The sequence below is a fragment of the Podarcis cretensis genome (genome assembly GCF_951804945.1).
Source record: "Podarcis cretensis genome assembly, chromosome: Z".
Taxonomy (NCBI): domain Eukaryota; kingdom Metazoa; phylum Chordata; class Lepidosauria; order Squamata; family Lacertidae; genus Podarcis; species Podarcis cretensis.
This window is the reverse complement of record NC_137184.1, coordinates 12,865,334-12,887,269: the sequence shown is the minus strand read 5'-3', so window position 1 is coordinate 12,887,269 and position 21,936 is coordinate 12,865,334. Positions and strand designations below refer to the sequence as shown.

Here is a 21,936-nt window from a genome sequence, read left to right as displayed (position 1 = left end):
TTGTCCCACCCACCCTGGCATGTGGCCTCCAGATGGCTGCCCAGAGAATGCAGCCCTTGAGTGGGACAATATTCCACGTGCTTTCTGTAGAAATCAACATAGCCAGGAGCAGTTCTATGCCTGGGGTGTAAAGGGTCCCACCCAGAACTCCCACAGCCGCACTCACAGGCCACTTCCTTCCTGCGCAGCTGCTCAGCCTCCTCCTGAGTAATGGCCATCAGCTGCTCCATCCGGATCCTGGCAGGGGCAAAGGGAGATATTCAGCCATTGCATGCCCTTCCCTCAAGTGTCATCCAATGGCAAAGGCCTGCCCTGCCTCTTTCATTGTTTAGATTAGACTGAAGGCTCATCAAACCTAGTGTTCCGGTTTCCAGCAGGGGGCAGCCGGAAGCCTCTGGGAAGCCTGGGCATGAAAGCAATGGTCATCTCCCATTTTTATGCATAGCATGTGAAATTTTTCAAACGCTTGGATGAAAAGATGATAGAAGCTGAGGAAGCCACCTTACACCAAGTCAAACCTTCGGTGCATCTAGCTCACTATTGCCTACACTGACTGATGACGACTCTCCAGGGTTTCAGAGAGAGAGCTTTTTCCAACCCCACCTAGAGATGCCAAGGATGGTACGTGGGACCTTCTGCATGCAAAACAGGTGATCTACCACTGAGCTATGGCCTTTCCCCAGTGGCGATCAATGACTACAAGCTACAATGGAGGCAGCATGCCTCTGAATGCCAGGTGCTGGGAACCAAGTACAGAGAGTTGCTGGTGGTGGTCAGAAGATGCATCTGGTCAGTCACTGTGAGAACAAGATGCTGAACTAGACCACCCATTGTTCTGACCCAGGCAACATTTTTTATGTTTTCATGCAAAGGCATCATCCTCCCCGCTCCTTACCCAGCCAAGAGCATCTGGGACACTCACCGGTCATTCTCCAGAGATTTAAGAATCTCAGAGCTCTGCTTTTGCCTAGAAAGAAAGCAAGGAGGGGAAAAAACACCAGAAGCCATTATTAGTCCTGGTTCAGTTCTAAGAGGAGGGGAGAAGCTCATGCAACCACCTGTCTGGACCAGCGCCTGGCTGAGAACCAGCATGGAGTGGAACCTATATAAAGTCCTATATAAACTCTCCACCTTAACCAAATCATGGCTGAAGCAACAGGGTGAAGGATCTTGGTAAAAGATAGCGAGAGAAAAACTCATTCCGCTATGAAGGGTCTGGCGTTTCCAGACCACGACAATTGGGATTTACTTTCAAAGGAAAAAATCCTGGACCAATTTTGCTAACATCAGGGATGTCCTGACAGGGCTACTCCTGTTTGACCTCTTAACTTGAGAGCTGGGAACCTCAGACCCAGAGGCTGAATTTGGCCCTCCAAGTCTCTCTGCCTGGTCCTTGGGACTCACCCCAGCCAACCCCCTTGCCAGCCCTACTTAAATTGAGTGTTTTTGTCTGGCTGGGATGTGCCCCTGAACTCTGATAATGCCTCTTGGTTGACTAGATGGGAGGATAGAGCGCTGTGTGTGTGAGTTCCAATATAAAATTTGCATGTGATGCTCCACCTATTTTAGCCTGTGGCCCCACAAACCACTGGCAAGTGGCCCTTGGAAATCTTCCCAGAAGGAAACATGATCCTCCAGCTAAAAATGTTCCCCAACCTTAACTGAACTCTTTGTCTGGAGTCACACCATCAGATCTGAAAATCCAGCCCAGGTGTCTTTGAGCCTTGGTGCAATAAACCCAGCCTGGGAGTGAAAACAGTCAAGAGTTGCAAGCGTAGCTCCCGTGACTATTGCTCAACACCACCTCTGACCTCTGGTTCTCTTCCAGCAGCTTCTTGATCCGGCCGGACACCCCTTGCTCCATCTGCTTCAGCTGCTCCAACAGCTTCATGCGTTCTTCTCCCAGGCGCTCCTGGTGCCGGGTCAGGCCCTGCTCCAGCCTCACCTGCTCCTGCAAGCAGAGAGCAGAACAGCATCAAAGGACCATTTCACTTGATCTCCAGGACAGCCTTATCTCCCACAGAGGCCTCCTTGGACCTTGCGACCCGAGGGTAAGCCTACATCCGGATTCCTCAGAATGGCATATTTTCCCAACCACAATAAGCAGACGTATGAACCTCTCTTATGGGCAGTGGAGGCTGGTCCATCGGGGTGAATGGGGCACTGTCTCCCCAGCCTACCCGCCTACCTGCAACCAGCTCAGCGGGTAGCAGCACTGCCTGCCAGCTTCTTCCTTCTTAGTCTCTGGGTGGCCCCTTGCAGAACTCAGCAGTGAGGATGAGGACAAAAGTACTTAGCAGTCTCCACCTGTCATTGACTCTGGCGCCATCTACTGTTGGGCTCCCTGCCTTCCGCCCTACCAGTCTCAAAGGGTGTCAGTCATCACTGCCTACAGGGCAATTATCAATCCATCCTAGGATGACCTATTTCATTTTCTTTTACTTAGAAATATTTTTGAGTAGCTTAACCACGGAGCAACAGAAGGGTCCGGGGTGGTGGTAGAAAAGGGAGACAGACAAGATACCTCCTTCATGCTTTGGAGGATCTCCCCTTTCTGGGCGTGGCTCTGGTGCATGAGCTGGGCTTGACCTCGCTGCTCCAGATCCAACCAGCGCTCAAACTCCAGCTTCTCCTGCATCTTCTGCTCCTGGGAAGGACCAACAAAAAGCCTCATCAGCACACACATGCAAACATGTGAACATGTGGCTTGTAGTGTTCCTCCTGGTGCATGACGAGAGACAGGGCTTGTGTGTTCATAAACAGCAGATGGAAGTGAACAAACCTGTGTTTGGACTACAGACTGCAGATGGGGGCAAGGGGGGGTAGAGCTTGCCTAACTGAAAGCTCACCCACACAAAATATAGTAAGGGTTATCCCCCTGCATGTTTTTTGCTTGTTGTTATCTAATCTTACAAATAAAGTTTTTTGAAAAAAAATCCCTCCCAATAGATAATCCTCATGCATGTAGAAATCTAGTATGCCATGGAAAAGCTAGGCTAGATAAGCTACTTTTCTTGGGTGGGGGGGAACGGTGTGTGTGTGAGCAGAAGAGTAATCAATTGTATGAGCTAACACCTGCAGTTTGAAGTGGTATAGTCCAGAGACAACTCTGCCACCTCATCTTCCATTTAATTTTCCTCTCCCCTTTCAGCTGTCACCCAGCGGGCAATTAATCCCTCAAGCTAGAGCATAGAGTAAGATGGGACAGCAGGTGCCCACTCCATCAATTCAGCTGGCAAACCAGCTCACTTTGGGCTCCTCCTCTCCTTAAACCCTTTCCTTTCCAAGCTGCTTGTTACGAGAACTTTGTAAGAACTAATGCATGAGCTTACTTGTTTGCCTCTTCTCTCTTCATTCCTTTTGTGCCATGTCTTAGATTATACACCTGCAGGTTAAGGACTGTTTGCTACTCATCTTGTGTAAGCTGCTCCAGCTACCATTCTGGCTGAAGTATTTTTATTATTTCAACACTTTACACTGGGGGGGGGGACGACCTGTGGCCCTCCAGATCTTGCTGGACCCTTAACTCCCATCAGTCTGAGCCAGCATACCCAATGCTCAGGGATGATGGCAGCTGTACTCCAGCAACCTTGAAGGGCCAAAAGCTTTCCCATCCTAGCTTTAAAGCAAATGAATTTACTGACTGAGGGAACTGAGCCAGATCTATTTTTCTTCAGATGGCACTATCATCATCATCATCATCATCATCATTATACGTGGGCCACTCGTGTACGTAAATAATTCCCACAGAAATTGGCGGATCCAGTGAAGAAATGGAACAATCTGAGGGAGCCATCTGGAGGGCATAACACTTTTCCAAAAGGGGGAAGGGCTGAGCAATGGAAAATGTTTCTTACCTTCCGCTTCTCGTAGTCCATAAATTTGTTCTGAAAAAGGAGAAGAGTTGTTGTTTGGATTTGATACCCCGCTTTATCACTACCCGAAGGAGTCTCAAAGCAGCTAACATTCTCCTTTCCCTTCCTCCCCCACAACAAACATTCTGTGAGGTGAGTGAGGCTGAGAGACTTCAGAGAAGTGTGATTGGCCCAATGTCACCCAGCAGCTGCATGTGGAGTAGCAGGGAAGCAAACCCAGTTCACCAGATTACGAGTCCACTGCTCTTAACCACTACACCACACTGGCTCTCACAAAAGGAGCCTGGATTTAACTAGCTTTAACACAACCCATCCACTCATTCATACAAACACACACACACACAAACAGACACAGACACACAAACAGACACACCACCTCTCACAGTTCAGGGAAGCCAGTGACCATTGTTAGGTTACCTGTAAGGCAGGGCTGGGAAATCTTTGGCCCTCCAGATGCTGTAACTCCCATCAGCCCCTGCAGCCGGCATGGCCAGTTGGCCAAGGGCAATGAGAATCCAGCAGCATCCAGAGGGTAACACATTCTCCATCCCCGACTTGAAGACCACTGCCTGCTTCTCAGCAATTACCTGCCACTGAGCCTCATTCTCCGCATATTTCGTGACCATCCTGCTGACTCCATCCACTGAAGTCTCACCTCCGTCACTTTCCAACACTGGGAGTAAATACTGCGAGGGAGGATTGTACTCGATTCCTAATTCTGGGAGAAACCGGAAGACAGCACAGGCAGGTCAGTTATTGGCAGGGCTCAGGCATCACACTCCTAAGTCTAATGCACTGGGCAGAGAGCTAAAAATGAGTCAGGGAGACCTGAGCCCTGCTTGGCCACCAAACGCATCAAGGTGGCTCTAGAATTCAGCAAGCATGTTTTCAGAGGAAGCGGCCTTATACTGAGCCAGACCATTGGTCCATGTAGCTCAGGGCCATCTACACTGGCTAGCAGTCCCTCTTCTCAATTCCAGACAAGGTTCTCTTCCAGCCCTACTTGGAGATGCTGGGCATTGAACCTGGGACCTTCTGCATGCAAGGCAGATGCACTCGGATTGAGCTACAGCCCCTCCCTAGGCCCTTCGTCCCAGGAGAGGAAAGAGTCTCAGAGGCATCAGGCGTTGTTGGGCTGGTCCTCTCCACCCTGCTTGCACTAGGCAGGCCCTCTGCTCTGCTCACCTCCACACAGAAACTGCTGGATGGCCTCTGTGCCAGCGCTGCAGATGTCATTGGACGGGTAGGACATGGACGAGGCATCCAGGGTCAGTGACTGCAGAACGGACAGAAATATAATTATTTTAGAAGGTAAGAAGAGCCTGGCTACTGGATCAAGGCCCATCTAGTCCAGCATCCTGTTCTCATGGTGGCCAACCAGATGCCCCTATGGGAAGCCCACAAGCAACATCCAAGTGCAACAGAAACACTCCCAAATTCTAGCAGTATGAGAGAGGGAGGAAACCACTTTCTCTGCATTATGCATAATCTCATGTCCCCCTCCTGACATTTACCTGTCTTTCCTCTAACTAAAAAGGCCCAAACATTGTAACCTTCCCTCACAGGGGAGTTGCTCCATCCCTTTCATACTCCTAGCTGCTAATTTCTGAACCTTTTCTAGCCCTGAAAATTCCTTTTGAGGTGGACAAAAAAACCTTTTGAAATGCATTTTAACATCATCCAAAATACCTTCCTCCAAACGGATCCCAGGACGGCGCACAATAATGATGATGAAATGCAATGAAAGAAAAAAATATAATCCCTCAGAAAACAAGAAAACTGACCGAAAGGCAGCCACCTAGAACCCAAAAGCTGGCTGAAAGCAAACAGAACCCCTTTCAAATTGCCCTGGTCAACAATAAAGTCTTAACTAATTGGTGGAAAAATTGCAATGTCAGAGTCTATTGAGCTCCTCTAGGAAGGGCATTTTAAAATCAAGGAGCCACTGCCAAAAAGGCCATGGGTTGTCTCCTGTACTAGTCCTACTCAGAGTAGATGCTCTGAAAAGTAACAAATGACTTTGACCCATTGATTTTGATGGGTCTATGAGCATAACTTAGTTGGCTACAGCCTCTTCTCTTCTGTGCAACCCAGAAATGCAGTGGTCCAGAGTCATGGAAGGTTGAAGACCCGTTACTATTCCCACCCCCCAACATGGCCCCAGTCTCCAGTTTCACCCAATCCACATAAAATGGGGTGTTTTAGCTACTGGGAAGAAGCCTTTGTGTTGATTTGAACCAATCAGAATGAAAGGAAGGGGAGTTATCCTCTGAGGACTGACTCCAAATCATTTGCACAGTTCCTGCACAGTAAATGGAAGATCTAGACCATCAAGAAAGGACCCTGCACTTCTGAACTGGCCACTAAACTACTGATGTAATCACAACACACTTCAGCAACAGATGGCACTTGGAGGAGGGTCTTAGTTGATGAGCAATGCAGGAGAAGTCTTGAGATTCATGCCCTTTGTACAAGGCTAGATTGGAACACAAGCTTCCCAGGAAGAGAAGAGTTGCTTATACCCATCCTAGTATGATCTGAAAGAAGCAAAGCTTTCCTTTCCAGCTCCATATTGACCTCTTCCTTCTGCTCAATATTAATTTTGCACCACACACACACACACACACACACACACACACAAACAAAGCAAAAACTTCTTTGGGCACGTACCTCCAGTGTTCGGATGTGAGCCAGTGCCTGCGGCAACTCCTGCACTAGGTTTTCGCTGATGTCTAAGGTCCGTAGGCTACGCAGGCCGCCCAGGGAGGCTGGCAGTTCCTTCAGCTTGTTGCCTACCAGAGAAGGCAGAATGTGCCAATTAACATTTGTAAAAAAGCCTGAAGCATTTCTGTTAGGGATTGTAGGAAAAGACCTGCCAAGGAAATTGAAGAACATATTCATGTATGCGACAACGGCGGCAAGAATCTTAATAGCACAAGGATGGAAGAATGAAGAAATCCCAACAAAAGAACTATGGCAAGAGAAACTGATGGACTATGCGGAATTGGAGAAATTGACGCACAAACTGCATGGTAAGGACAACTGTGATTTCAAAGAAGAATGGGAACCTTTTACAAAGTACTTCAAGAAACAACAAAATGAACTGGACTCCTTGGCGAGTTTTGAATAAACATACACAAATTTATTATGGGTAACATAAAGACAGAAAATGTAAAGATCTTTACAATTTTTATAATATGCAGAGAATAACATGTGCTGAAAAACCAGAAAAAGGAGCTGAGGGGTGGAGGGGGCTTTTTCTGGGGAGGGACAAATAGGGGGGAGTGAGGAGGATATGTTTTTGATAAATTGTTATGTTGAAATTTTGAATAAAAATTACTTTAAAAAAAAGAGAGAAGGCAGAATGTGCAAGACGCAGATGTTAACACACTTCTTGGATATGTGTGCGTGTGTGTATTTGTATAATGGCTTGATGGTGTCAGAAGTTTTATTTTCAATTATTTTCCTATTGACCCCTAGAATGGAAAATGCTCCCCTGGGGAAGTCCAGCCTGGTACCAGCCTTGTCACTGCTTGGGCACCAGGCAACAACATTCTTGGTTACCCTGGGCGTTTGGGCAGATGAAGGAATTGGATGTTTTTACTACAACTATTTATAAAACTAGTTTTATGTGTTTTTATTACTGTGAAATATGTTCCCTTATCCCTGCGGATTGCAGCCTGAGGCATTTCCTCCTACCTTTCAGATTAAGCGTCTGCAGCTGGACAAGGTCCCCTATCGAATCTGGAAGGGCCTTCAATAGATTCTTTTCAAAGTTCAGGACCTATCAAGGACAGAGAGCACAGACAAGAGGGGTCGGTCTCCTTCCTGTTCCATTAGGGAGAGGCAGTAGGAAGTTCCTGTGAAATCCAAGTCAGAGGGTGAACTTTACAGAGTGCTGAGTCTCTTGAGTTCAGCAGCTTGATCTTGAGGGCAGGAGACAATATGTCTTGTTTTGATGACCCTGCTAAAGCCTCAAGTGCTAAGATCCTCAGGTGAGCACTTGTAAGGGAGCCAGCCAGCAATAAATCACACAGAGTAAATGAAGTTAACTCCTTCTTAGAAGAAACAAAGGTCAGCTGAGGGGTGTCAGGCCTAATGAGCACAGCAACTCTGCCCCTATGAGGCAGTTGTGGAGGCTGAAGGTCCCCACCTTCCCACAGCTGCCTAAATCTCCTCCTCCCCTAGATTCTTCCCAAGATCCTTCCTGAGCAATCTGAGATTCTGCCAATGCACCTGTCTCTGCTCCTCCCTCTTTGTGCCTCTCCTGGTCCTGGGAGACCAGGGGAAGGGGAGCAGAGCTTGTGGCAGCAGGAGAGGGAGACATCCTGGTATATTTACCAGCCTGACTTCTCTCTGCCTCTTGGTCTTCTCCCTGTCCTGCTTCTGCCTCTACTTCTGATTCTGGACTTCTCTCTGTCACAGACTCTCCCTGCTCACTAGAACCTGTTAGTGCTTCAGCATTCAACACCTCCTCCTCCAGGCTTCTCCCTCTGACCACACATTGTCGTCCCACCACCAATCCCTGACTCTGAGAACTTTGTCCCTTGGGGGTTCCCCAGCAAGTGCCTCCCACCATTCCTCTGTGTCCAGCCAGTCCATGGCAGCACCTTCTCATGGTCCAATCAACATTGGAAGCATTGTTTGTGGTGACACAAGAAAGAAACTGCACCCAGATTGTAGCATTCCCTCCCAAGAGAGGTTATCCTTCCACCAATAGACTAATATCTTCATGTTCGGATGGACCTTTGGAAACTAAGGTGCAGATGATACTGATCATTCAGCTGCTGTCAGGGCAAATTGGATTTTAACTGCTGGTTCTAATTGTGTTTTGATGTATTTAAGCTATTTTTTAAACTGGTCTGATTTTATTTGTATTTTACAATGATTGTTTTGAATGTTGCAAGCCACTTTGAATCCCAACTTGCGAGAATGTCAGGATATAAAAACATTAAAACAAACAAAAAAACAGGAATGTCCAGCTCTTGGTATTCATAGAGACCTGGCCAATCAGCAGGTTTCACACTGGCAGCCAGTCACATGGGCTGATGTTCCACACAGGTTTCTCTCTGTATCTGCTCTGTGATAACTCATCCAGCAAGATCCTAGCCTCAAGCAATAAGGAGGCTCTCCATTCAGCCCCTGGTTTCACTATCCCATTTTGAGGGGCTAGTTTGAGACTTCATGATCCCAAAAGAGATGGAAAAGTTCCCATACTTTCTGAGTCACCACACTGACACTGCACACGAGAAACAATTCAGAACAGAATTCTCCCCCAGGAGAATGTTTTGTCTCTTTTACCTGGAGAGATGTCAGTTGGCCAATATCAGGAGGAAGTGAGGTTAGCTGGTTGTCATGAAGATCTAAAACCTGGAAGGGCAGAGAAGGAAAATGGCCGTTCATTTATCTCCAGCAGGGCTGGAAAACTTTTTTTTCCCTATTGAGGGCCACACTCCCTCAGCACTAACCTGTTAGAGGCCAAAGCCAGTGGAGGGTGGACCACTCACTTCTCTCTCTGTCTCTGACAAACTGCTTCTTCCTCTTTCTCTGTCTTTGGCACCCGCTCCCTCCCCTCTCTCACACACACTTCTCTGTCCCTGACATCCCCTTATTCCTCTTTCTTGGTCTGTGACACCCTGGTTCTCTCTTCCTCCCATTCTTCTCTGTGTATCTCTGACACCTTCCCCTTCTCTCTCTGAAGTCTCTTGTATATTTAAACAAGACATGGAACAAAATCACACTGGAATGGGACCTCAAGAGCCCCCCTTCTGTCAACACACACACAGTGGTTCTGTGCCTTCTTCACTATCAGGTCCAGAAGCTTCCACTCAATGATTCATTCCTGCCTCTTGAATCATTTGCAAAAAAAAAAAAAAAAAAAAAAGAGTTTCAAGTTACCTTCACAGTTAGGAGATTCAGGATGCTACAGGATTTAGGGGTCAGAGATGTCAAGCAATTGGTGTGAGCAATCAGCACCTAAGCAATGAAAGAAGCAGAGAGGATATTATCAGAGTGATGCTGGGAGCCATAATCAAGGTTTGTTCTTGGCTAACTCACTTGTGGTTTGCTTGGAGAGAAATAAATGGTGAACCTGAGTTCAGAGGTAGCGCTAACCCACACTTGTTTCCTGGGAGTGGAGACAGAGGGGCAGAGGGAGTGAAGTGCCTGCAGTTTCAGTGCACCCATATAAATCATGGTTTACTGCCACTATGATTTAGGAAACCAGTGCAACAAGTGATCTGCAGCGGGAGGCAATGAAGAAATGGTCCTTGCCAGCAAGACGCTGTATAGGCTTGGACTGCTTTTGCTCTTGGAAAAATCCTCCAGGGTGTTTGAGGAAAGTTAAAACACAACAGGGAGAGGGAATCACTACACATTCAAAAGCACATTGGCCAGGACTCAAAGGACCCCATTTCTGCCTATGGGCATATGAGGCTTTACCTGTTGTTTGAGGCCACAAGCCATTTCTTGCTCTGCGTGGACAAGAGGGTTCTCCAGCCTCATAAATTATTTAGCAGGGGAGGACACAGGAAGAGTTTGATGCATAGAGATGCCACCACCTAATTTTATGATATTGGTCTGTGTGTCAACATGGGCTTTGTCAACCTAATGCTCTCTGGGTATTTTGGACTACAACTCCTATCAGCCCCAGTCAGCAGAGCCATTTTGGACTACAACTCCCAGCAGTTATGGCCAGCACTGCCATGCTGGCTGGGGGTGATGAGAACTGCAGGGCAACAATGTCTGGAGGGCTTTTGCCCAGTGGACAAAGCCTGTACTAACGCATTGAAACATGTCCCTTACCTTCTTCTGCAAGACTTTACAGGTCGCCAAGGCTCCATACGGAATCTAAAAGCAGGCATAGGACAAAACCAAATGCTGGTCAGATAAAATGTTATTGTGAGAGAGAGAGGGGTGATCAGAAAAAAATACAAAAGAGATACTTTATTCAAGGGCCATTTTGTCTTGGGGCATATTACCATTATTTATCAGATTTATAGGCCTCCACTTTCTGCCCAAAGGAGCCCAGGGTGGCAAACAAGAAGCACTATAACCATTAAACCACATGAAAGCAATTGAAATGCAGACGCAGATGGGGAAAGATCTCTGCTTTAGAAGGCTTGTTGGAAGGTCATCACAGGCACAGAACAGACAACAGAGGCAGCGCTTGTCTGATATTTAAAGGGAGGGCATTCCAAAAGGCCCTGTTCCTGTATTGTGCAGAACAGACCTCCTGATGATAAGAATGACAAGAAGATCCACCCAGGGACAGAGACCCTGCAGCCCTCCAGATAATTGTTGACTACAACTTCCATCATCCCTCACCATTGGCCACACTGACTGGGGCTGATGGGCATTGGAGTCCAACAACATCAGGAGGGCTAATGCTCCTAGTCCTTGATGTCAAGATACTACACAGATCCTATGGTTATGGGTGTCAAGCGCAGTTCTGCCTCTGAAACAGGTGGAAAGAGGAACCCGCTCCTGCATAACATCTTCTGCTGAAGGATGATAATAAAAGGTATCACTCTTCAGAATGTGGTACCACAACCCAAAGATAATGCCCAAAGGATTGGAGGGGGGGTTAGTTCCAAAGCAATGCCCAGAAGTGAAACCAGCAGAGCTTTTGATCCTTAACCATCGCTGCAAATAAAGTACTTCTGCATGCAATGCATAGTAACTGTGGAACTCCCTCCCACAGGAGGTAGTGATGGCCAGCAACTTGGATAGATTTAAAAGAATATTAGACAGATTCATGGAAGAGAAGGCTATGCATGGCAACTAGCCATGGTGGCTATGCTCTGCCTCCACAGTTGGAGGCAGTAATGCTTTTTGATGCTGCAGGGGGAGTGGGTGCTCTTATGCTCAGGTCCTACCTGCGGCTGTCCCACTGGGGCATCTGGCTGGCCACTGTGAGAACAGGATACTGAGCAAAATGGGGCATTGGTCTGATCCAGCAGGGCTCTTCTTAGGTTCTGATGTCAACAGCATGTCTCCCACCCAACCACTTGGCCAACATTTGGGAGTCAGCATCACCGGAAACGTACCTCTAAGAGTTCACATTTGGATATGTCAAGTATATCATCAGCTCCGGCTTCCTTTGCCTGTTGAGAGACAGACAGGTGAGCTACATTTGCAAAAATGAGAAATCAGATGGTTGCCGGCCTTATCTCAATTGCTCACTGAATGTAATCAAAGTAATATATATGTATATTTAGGGAGGGGCACATGAGTAAGCCCCACTGCGCCCATGTTGCTTACAAGTCTCCAGTTGTCAGAGGTGTGCTCCAAGCCCTGCCAATACTTTGGGGAAGGGCTGTAGCTTGGTGGCACAGCATTTCTTCTGTATGCAGAAGGTCCCAGGTTCAATCCCTGGCACCCCCAGGTTGGGTTGGGAGCATCCCTTCTCTGAAAACCCTAGAGAGCCACCATCAGTCGGTGCAGGCAATACAGATGTGGTGTCCCAACAGGGTGACCAGGAGGCTCCAGCATTACACCAAGCCCTGGGTCACGCTCCATCTGGGGGTGAGGAGTGATGAGGCCTAGGACAGATGACCAGCACCAGGGGTAAGTTTGGCCTCTGGCATTGAGGTTGGACATGTCACAAGCCCAAGGGGAAGCCTTAAACACCAGGTCCATCCCAGTCCATCTGGAGAAGTGCCCAACTACAGGCAAGGTCTCCTTGGGATGTAAGAGCATCTCCTCAAGCAGACCCCTGGACAGGAGGAAGATGATAGGATTTGGCTGAGGTTGGGGTGTGCTTACACCAACTCCAGCTCAAAAACCAGCACAGTGCTGGAAGAGTTACTAAGAATGTCTCTATATCAGCTCGGTGGCCTGCCTGCTAGCCAAGCTTCTGCCCAGGCCAAACCTGATCTTGGAGTGCTCTGACATTGCCTCTCACCTGATCCTTGTTGGGAACTCTGCTGGTTTGGTTCCCCAGTCCTGGTGAAAAGACTCTTCTGCAGAGTTTTCCACCAATAAGGGGCATGTTTTTCCGGGTGGGTGGGTGGAGTAGGCACCAGCTGATCCCCTGAGGGTCTAGGGCCTTATCCTCTAACCCCCCCGCCCAAGCTGCATCATCCCAGAGTTGGCATAGTTTTATGAAACAAATTATCACATAGCGGCAGGACTTTTATACTGTGGATCTGCTACATCCATCCAGCCTGCTTAGGATTCATCTGTAACAAGGGACAGAAAAGACCAGGTGATGACATTCTTTCAAGGTTCCAGAAGATTCCTCAGAACCTTAGTGGAGCCCCGCTAGCTTGAAGAGTCCCAGCAGCTGGCCCACCTAGCTCTGGCTGACTTACCAGGCACATTTGGTACTCAAGGCGCTTACGGGCTTCATCGCTGGGTTTCCTTTTACGGAAGAAGAGCGGCATCTTCCTCTTGTCTTCCCTTTATCCCAATTCAGAGATGGAAAAAGGAAACGAAAGGCAGGAAGGCAACCACAACCTGAGCAACAGGAATTACATCTCTGTCAGTCTGAGAAGAAGCTGCTCATGTCAGACGAGTTCTGCTCAAGGTGCCGCCCTCTGGAGAAGTTGGGGGTGGGTGGGGGGAGAGAATAAATAAAAACACATTTATGAATTTTATTTCTCATAACCCTTCTGTAGTTCAGGGGTGGAAACGCCTTTTTTGGCTCAAGGGCTACATTCCCTTGTGAGGAACCTTCCAGGGGCTGCAGTGGTGGGGTGTAGCCAAACAGATACCACTTGCGAACCTCCATCACATAAAATTGGCCAGAGGGTTGTGGTGGTGCAGAGAGGCCTGGCTTAAGGGGTGTGTGGCCTGGGACGAGTGCAGAGGGTCATACGGACACCTAGAGGGCAGTATTTGGCTCCTGGACATGAGGTTTCACATTCCCTGCCCTGTCGTGGCACCTCAGTTACACAAGCTGGGAGATTTGTATAAGAAAGGGGTCAGCCACCGATAGCCACTGGACCAAAACGTGCCTGTAATCCTCCCACTCCCAGTACAATAAAGGCAACTAACTCCTGCTGTGTGTGTGAGCTTTCACACACATTCTCACATGCAGGAAAGGAAATACAGTAGTGGCAATGCTGAAGACTGCCATTGTTTTATCAACAGCCTGGCAAGGTAGTGGGTCTAGAAAATTCATCAGGTAGCTCATTGCCCGGGGCACGGGCTAGCATGGGGTTGAGGTGGAGAGTCCAAAGCATGAGAGTTAAACTAGTGAACTTAACACCTGTCTGAAAGTCAGAAACTCAACAGGGGCAGCTTTTCATAGCATGGGTGTGTACTGACAGGAAAAGCTCCCATAATAAAATAGCCAGCTGCCTTATGCTGAGTCACTTTGATTCCTCAGTCTCATTATTGTCTACACTGACTGACTCTCCAGGGTGTCAGATAGTACACAACCAAACTGAACCATTTCCACAAAAATCATCATAAGACCTAAAATAGATATATTTAAAATTAATATAAATAACAGCAACAACAAATCCTAAACAACACCCCAGCCCAAGTGTCAGTTCTTCTGTAGCTGGAGTCAGTCAGGGCCCCATCCTCTCAGTCCAAGTGGAAAAAGCCCTGCAAAGCAGGGAACAGGTCCTCCAGGACTCACGGGCAAAACACCCCCCCCCCCGCTCCCCAGAGAAAAATATGAGCCACAATCCTGAGTGCTATCAGCAGACAGGCATTTAACCAAGTGATTCCCAGCAGTGATAGGCAATGCTGGATCTGACCTATCTCCATCTATCATGAAGCAGGCAGCACTATGCTACTTCAAACTGCAGGAAGGTCCTGACTTTCTCCATTCCGATCCCTGAATGTAGGGAACCTGCCAGAACGTTTCTACTAGACTATTTGTTAAAGAATATACTGTATTCAGCTTTTGTTTTTTTCAGTGGAAGAGCATCACATCGTAAGTGTTCCCCAATATGGTCTAAACTGGCGCAGCAATCTTTCCTGACTCCCCAAAATCTCCACGAGGACTGTGCCCTTGAACACTTTGTTTATGTAGCTTTCGCTTTTAATAGAAGATTGCAAACATATCAGAAGAGGAAGAAAGATAAAATCTCCCTAGCTTGTATTTACAATGAAGAATATCCCCTCAATTCTGACTTAACCATCAAAGATTAATGTACACAGTCCATACATCCAAACAGGTGTCTAAATGAGATGGGCAGGTGTTAAGCTATGGATTCAAATGGGATAAAAGCTGGGTTTCTATCCTGTGGGTTCAAACCAAATTTCGTCAGGTCCACTGCCACGACCCCATGCCCTACAAGGACTCGCGCTTCTGTTTCCTAGGCAGCCCCCGCCTTGGGCTGCATGCAGAGCTTGGGCTGTTCATTGAAGAACATAAGGTGAGCCCTGCAGGATCTGGTCCAAGGCTGGCCAGAAGCCCCAGTAGGAAGCCCGAAAGGAAGCCCCAGTAGGAAGCAGGACCCGAACGCAGCAACCCTCCCCGCGCTTGCGGTTTCCCCAGCAACGGGCAATCAGAGGCAGCGGGTGAAAAACAGGGACATGAGGACTAGTAACTTACCTGGGAGAAATCCCCATGGGGGGGAGACGAGGGTGTACTGTGGGGTTTACTTCTAAGTAAACATGCCCACTGCCCAGGGCTGCGCTTGTCACTCAAGAGGCGCTGGAGGGCTCGACGGGTAGGCAGAAGCTCAACAGGTGCGGCTTTGCCAAGCCTGTCATGCTAGGGGGTGTGGAGAAGGAGCCCCAATGGCAGCCTTGGCTGCTCTCAGGCAATCATTGCAACACGGCGGGGGTGGGGGAGAGAAACAGCAGCTCCCTTGGCCACACCCAGAAGTGCGGGAGGGAGGGGGAATGCTGAGGAGTAGCCCCGCCTCCAGCTACGCCTTAGGCCACGCCCACCTCGACAATGTCCCCTCCCGCGCCCTGTACTCACCGGCTCATACCGTTCCCTCACCACCGCCAAACTCTTTGTCTTTCTCCCTGCCCATTTCTCTTCCGTAAACGAAGAAACAAACATCGAACCGGTCAGGAAATATTCGCGGTCTGTTACACAGAGGCTACACCTTAGAACGATCTCTTGTGCCTACAGACTTCGGTCTCTCGCCCACATCTAAAATGGAGACCGCAGCCTCGCTCCTCAACAGTGAATGCCCATAGTGGACATGGCGGCAGGGAGTTTTGAGTCTCGCGAGGTTGTGGCTGGAAGAGCAACGGTGCTTATTGGACGGCGGGAGGGTTTGTGGGCAAGGACGTAGCAACGCAAAGTAGAGATACTAAAGTGTAGAGAAGCACTACGTACTCTGAATTCGAAGAGAACACGGTGGTTTTTCAGTAAACGACCGGAAGTTTAGTCCGTCCCTCCTGGCCAAACCTAAGATGACTTCGTTTGACTCACCCTTCAAAGCCTCAGAGGACGGGTGAGTGTAATCTCGCGAGATCTTAGATATTATATCCCGCGGGATCGCACGCAACCGGCCCTTTTGCCACATCGATCTTACGGGCGAGGAAGAGCTGGTCGCTCTCCTGAATCCGACGCCATCCTCCTTGGTGCTTAGCTTGGCATCCAGTTCGCAGTCATGCCGCCCAAGTTCGACCCCAACGAGATCAAAGTCGGTAGGTCTTTCGGCTCGAAGCGTTTTGGAGGACCGCTTATTTGGGGTTGGGGCCTATGGAGTGGTACCGTCTACATCTCGGTGGGGGCGGGGGGCCGATTGGCACGTGTGAATGATTGCCGCGTGTTCAGCTTGCTTTTTAGCCTTTATTTGCTATGCTTCTCTACAGAACCTTCCATGCCCCTTTTCAAGTTAGTGGTATATTTTTAAAATTACCTAGACCGGTGTTCTTTCATCTCATTCAAATGCCACCGGTACTTTAAATAAATAAATAAATAGATATAACACATACAAAATACATTATAAATGATAAGTGTATTGTATTCTCGGTTTTTTTGTTTTCCTCCCCGTTGTATTTTTGTTTTATTTTATCTGTTCTTGTATGCATTTGTATTGGTACCTGTACATGACAGCGTATAAGCTCTGCGTTTATTTTCTGTACTATGTTTATAGTTTCCGATCTTTGAAAATTAGATATCTTGCACCACATCCAAGAGTATTTATGTACTCAGATTGGCAAACCGCACTGTGACCTGATTATTTTAACTCTGGAACACCAACAACTGAATATTGTCACTTTCTGTGTTAAGTGCATTAACAACACTTACATGAAAATCAAAGAGTGCTAAATCGTTTGGGAGTAGTAGAATTCATAGTCTTGATTGAAACTCTAAGTTATTCAGCTCTTTTGATATATTAAGACCATAATACTAGCCCTATCTAGTCCAGCCAACAGGATTTGCTTCATTTTTAACCTTTCTACAAAGGCCCTGAAGCAGCATATTTATATGGTTCTTTTTACGTGCATGCATTATTTTTATCTTCAGAACAACCCTGTGTAAATAGGCTGTGCTGGAAGACAAGTGAATGTCAGACTGAAAGTCACCCAGCTTTGTGGCTTAGCTGAAATTTGAACATGGTTCTTAGAATCATAGAATTATAGAGTTGGAAGGACACCAATGGTCATCTAGTCCAACCCTCTGCAGTGCAGGAATCCCGGCTAAAGGAAAGTGAGACCTTGCTTTAGGGTGAAGCACTTACCATGTTCCAGCAGTTTATCCCCTGTATGAATTTTTGTATTGGTGTTTTGCCATGATACCACAGTGGCTTATAATTATATTTAAAGTGCTGGTTTTCTCTCCCCCGCCCCTCTTACAGTTTTCTTAAGATGCACTGGGGGCGAAGTTGGTGCCACTTCAGCTCTGGCTCCAAAAATTGGGCCACTGGGTTTGGTAAGTCAGTTCTTATTCAACCACAGAAATGCTAATGGGTAGAGTGGGAATAGAGAGCCACATGCGCAGGGGCCAGTTGCTGCTATCCAGACTTCTGTTCAGAACCCAAAGCCTTGTGATGAAAACTTTGTCCAGTTCTGCTGCTGAATGCAAGTGGTGACAATTCAAATTCTGAAGGCAAAGTAGCACTATTGGCCCATTTCCTGTGGAAGGCTCTTCCCATAGAGATTCAGCAGGGTACCTTTTTTAAAGTTTAAACACGTGCAGAAAACTTTTCGGTGCCAGTTGGCTTAGGCAGGCAACTAAGCCAGCTGCACATTTTCTGCAATGCTTCTGCTGTAATTTTTTTGGATTGTTTAATTGAAATTGTGGTACACTGGTAAGTTAAATTCTCCTTGCCCAGCAGTTTCTTAATTTCTGTTTTTATGCAACTTCATTTGGGGAGTGGAAATACTTGAAGTATAACTATACATACCTGCAGGCTTTTAAATTACCTATTTTCTGGTTTTGGTCACCCCTTTAGGACACAGTAGGCAAGGAAGCTCTTCAGAATTTGTTTCCCCTGCAGTTTCTCAATGCAGTGTATCACCACCTGCCTATGCAGATGAGGCTCAGACAATATCTTGTGAACTAGATAGATATTTTGTTTATATTATACACCACCCTATGATTGTTGGGATAGCATAGAAATTTAATTAGTTGATAAATAATAACAAATAGAAACCTTAAACCTTGTTTGCAAAGCAAGCATTGTATGTCTGGAGTGCAGGTTTCCCACATGTCTTGCTTGGGTGCTGCTGCAAGGCTTGAGATTTAAGAAGGCAGAATGTAGTTAGTGAAGCACCTAAATCTGGTCAGTTGCTGGATTAGAGGAGAGGTTTGGGGGGACAGTACTTAAGTATCCCATTGGTTATACCTGCTGTTGTTGTTTTTTCTTTTAGTCTCCCAAAAAGGTGGGTGATGACATTGCCAAGGCTACCGGCGACTGGAAGGGCCTGAGGATCACTGTTAAGTTGACCATCCAGAACAGGCAAGCTCAGGTACAGACAACGCCACAAAGGACGGGTCTGTGGCCAAAAGCACTGGCATTTGAAAATGCCCAGCTGTGCCGGTGCCACAGAGCCATGATCCTGGCAAGGTTGACTCAGCCTTTCATCCTTCCGAGGTCGATAAAATGAGTGCCATGCAGCTTGCTGTGTGGGAGGTCTTTGGATCCAGACCTTTAAAACACGGTCCTGGTCATTAGGCGGTTGCAACGTATCCAGGTGTTGAACTACAGTTCCCATCATTCCTAGCTAGCAGGACCAGTGATCAGGATTTATGGGAGTTGTAGTTCATGTTATCAAGAATGTCAGCCGCTATTCTATGTTAAAGTATATTAAAATAATTGATACCATGCCGATTGATTGTTTTCTTGTGCTATGTGGAATTGGGTGATTGCAAGCTCTGGAAAGCAGCTGGTCAATATGATTTAGATAAGGGATGTCCAACCGGTGTTTTTCCTTTTCTTTTCTGGGAGTAGATTGCAGTCTTTTGGGAGTTGGATGTCCCTGATTTAGACTATTATTATTTTCCTCAACTGAGCTCTGCATTGACTTGAATAAGTGTCAATTAAAGGATTTTAGATAAAATTGCTATAAGGTTGTTTTGTTTTCTGGTTTTTTGACATTTAATCTGAAATCAAGCTAGATTTGAGCTTGTTGGTGTCTCTGGTATCTTCTCATCATGGATGTTGGCTTACTTTACAGATCTATGGTCAATATTTTATTAATGCTATTTCTATAAGTTTGTTATGGCCTTTGGCTAGAGAAACTTTTGAACTTGACTTTTAATCCCCAAATAACATTTCCTCTTAGCTCCTAGCAATATTTGGCATTTATGCATGCTGCCTTTTTTTTAGCACTGACATCACTTTTTGTAATAGCCTTGTGATCCTGGGGGGCCCTGGGCTTTCCTGACAGCCACCCGCCACCATGCCTTTCGTGCAACAGTGACTGGCATGTTCCAGTGGTGAGCTAATAACAAACCCCAGCTTAGGAAGCAGAACTCTTCTATCTGACCCATGGAGAGTCCTGTGCCGAAAAACTGGGGACACAAACCTTACAGAAGAGAATGGTTTTGTTTCATGATAAGTTAAATTCATATTTAAAAGTTTTAGGAGTGTATATGTGAAATAATGCTTTGTCATCCAGTGTTCTACTAGCACAAGGTCTTCTGCCTTTGCAACAGAATGTCTGCTCCTCATGGGCCCCTGAACAGATTGAATAGGTGCTCAGGAGGCAGAAAGGAGGAGGGTGTTCTGTTGCACAAGCCGAAGTCCCTATGTGAATGAGACAACTTTGTTAGATACAGCCCTGGGAGTTGGGAGGAGCTGTGGTGGAGGGTGGGATTTTTCTTTCCATGCCAGGTTTTCTGTAGTCAGTGAATTGCTCCTCCTTCCCACCCCTGCCTCACACGAGTCTCAAATCTGGACTGTTTTGCATTCTAGATCGAGGTGGTCCCATCAGCCTCTGCCTTGATCATCAAAGCTCTGAAGGAGCCTCCCCGTGACCGCAAAAAGCAGAAAAACAGTGAGTGTCCGGTGGTGGTGGTGGGTTAGGTGGTAAATTGCAGCTGGGCAGCTATGAAAATGGAAGTAGAACCATGGTTTGTTTTGCAGAGATTTAGGATAGAGTGATTAAAAACTTAATTCCCAACTAGCTCTAAGAACCAGGAGGTCCTTTCAAGGAACTGTACCTAGTGTCCTCAATCATGCTCATAAGAAATCTGGTTTGTATGAGGGTAGATGGGAAATTTGGAAAGCTACAGCGCCAAAACAGTTGAAATATAATATGGATCAGTGTGATGCTGTAGTTCTGTCTGTCTGCAACAGCCACCCGCCACTGTGCCTGCCTGATTTCATCTGTGGCTTGTACATTCCAGTGGTGAGCTAAGAGGAAACCCCCATTCAAGGAAACAGGGTTATTTCTCTTCATGGGTAACTCTGTGCCGAAGAATGGGAACAGAGCAAGAACAGCACTGCCACAATCCCTTTTTATTTTTTAAGAGGACTGGCTGATGAGGCTCTCTGTGTTTGGCCTTTGGTGGTCTGCTCCCAAAGCCTGACTAATGTGAGTTCTCTCTTTGTTTACAGTTAAGCACAGCGGCAATATCAGCTTTGAGGAGATTGTGAACATCGCCCGGCAGATGCGGCACCGATCCTTGGCCCGGGAACTCTCAGGTAAAAGCAGGGAAGGTTAGGGCGGAGGGTCTGAATGTATGACAGGCTCATGAGTTCCATGTAACAAATGCTGAAGCAAATGAAGCTGCCTTTTATTTATTTGGCTCCCAGGCCCCCTTGTACCTCACTATTACAGCCCCCCAAGTTTTGCTTGATTTCTTTGAATGTCCTGTGAGACTCAAGTTATTGCCATCATCCCCAGCCAGCATGGCCCTTCATCAGGGATTCTGGGAGTTGTAGTCCCAACAGCAATGTCTGCCCATATTAACTTCCCATACCTTCCGTAAAGTTGGAGCTGGAGTGACTCCATTCAGGGAGTCTAATCTGGATGAAGCTATGCTTTGCTGACCATCTGGCAGAAAGGTCATGAGCGCAGCAGCCATCATGACAGAATGTACTTTCCTGCCCCATCTACAGGAACCATTAAGGAGATCTTGGGAACAGCCCAGTCTGTTGGCTGCAATATCGATGGGCGACACCCTCACGATGTAATCGATGACATCAATAGTGGTGCAGTTGAATGTCCTCCAGTAAGTGCCTGCCTTCCCATGAAACAGGCTGCATATGTTTTTTTCTCCTTACCTTGGTACCAAATTGAATTATCTCTAATTCCAAACTTATTTCCTTCCCTACAGAGCTAAGGCTGCTACCTGAATGGACATGATGCAACTTAAGCAAGTTCTGTATGGTGTATGGTGAATATTGGTAATAAATGCAGTTTCACACTTGTGGTGATAATGGCTCTCATTCTGATGTGTACTTCTATCAAGAGTATTTCTCGTGTTAGAGGTTCTTCTTCCTAGTTACCTAGAGTGTGAGCAGGCTTGTGTTTATACTCTGCACTTTAAAAATAAAAATGTACACCAGATGTGTAAGCCTGTAAAAAATAGTTACATCAACATGATTTCCTTGCCATTTATAAGACCACAGGTTGCTTTAACACCATGGGTGATTATGGAGTTTTGGATCTGGACCCTGGAAATTAGGGCTGGTGTCCCCACTCAGCCATAAAATTAATTTGTTTTTACTTTTTAGACAGT

General features: G+C 47.0%; 2 protein-coding genes across 6 annotated transcripts in view; one reads left to right on the top strand and one right to left on the bottom strand.

Moving 5' to 3' along the window:
* Positions 1-16,151, bottom strand: part of LRSAM1 (leucine rich repeat and sterile alpha motif containing 1) — a 28,746-nt gene extending 12,595 nt beyond the window's left edge. For 2 of the 5 annotated variants that reach the window (XM_079961559.1, XM_079961563.1), the window contains exons 1-15: positions 15,391-15,657; positions 13,190-13,414; positions 11,924-11,980; positions 10,680-10,724; positions 9,774-9,851; positions 9,177-9,245; positions 7,575-7,659; positions 6,546-6,667; positions 5,061-5,151; positions 4,463-4,593; positions 3,858-3,887; positions 2,525-2,647; positions 1,812-1,951; positions 923-967; positions 167-237 (exon numbers count right to left, since the gene is read on the bottom strand). In XM_079961559.1, coding sequence (XP_079817685.1) covers positions 167-237; positions 923-967; positions 1,812-1,951; positions 2,525-2,647; positions 3,858-3,887; positions 4,463-4,593; positions 5,061-5,151; positions 6,546-6,667; positions 7,575-7,659; positions 9,177-9,245; positions 9,774-9,851; positions 10,680-10,724; positions 11,924-11,980; positions 13,190-13,261 — 1,159 coding nt within the window. In that variant the 5' untranslated portion in view covers positions 13,262-13,414; positions 15,391-15,657. Of the gene's footprint in view, positions 1-166; positions 238-922; positions 968-1,811; positions 1,952-2,524; positions 2,648-3,857; positions 3,888-4,462; positions 4,594-5,060; positions 5,152-6,545; positions 6,668-7,574; positions 7,660-9,176; positions 9,246-9,773; positions 9,852-10,679; positions 10,725-11,923; positions 11,981-13,189; positions 13,415-15,390; positions 15,658-15,765 lie in introns of those variants that run through there. The other 3 variants (XM_079961560.1, XM_079961562.1, XM_079961561.1) reach the window with 3 other exon arrangements.
* Positions 16,152-16,285: 134 nt separating this feature from the next.
* RPL12 (ribosomal protein L12) lies at positions 16,286-21,634 on the top strand. Its single transcript, XM_079961569.1, has 7 exons — positions 16,286-16,445; positions 17,603-17,676; positions 18,618-18,716; positions 20,165-20,246; positions 20,810-20,896; positions 21,314-21,426; positions 21,532-21,634. Exons 1-7 carry the CDS (start codon positions 16,409-16,411, stop codon positions 21,535-21,537), a joined length of 498 nt encoding a protein of 165 aa, XP_079817695.1. The 5' UTR covers positions 16,286-16,408; the 3' UTR covers positions 21,538-21,634.
* The last annotated feature ends 302 nt before the right edge of the window (positions 21,635-21,936 follow it).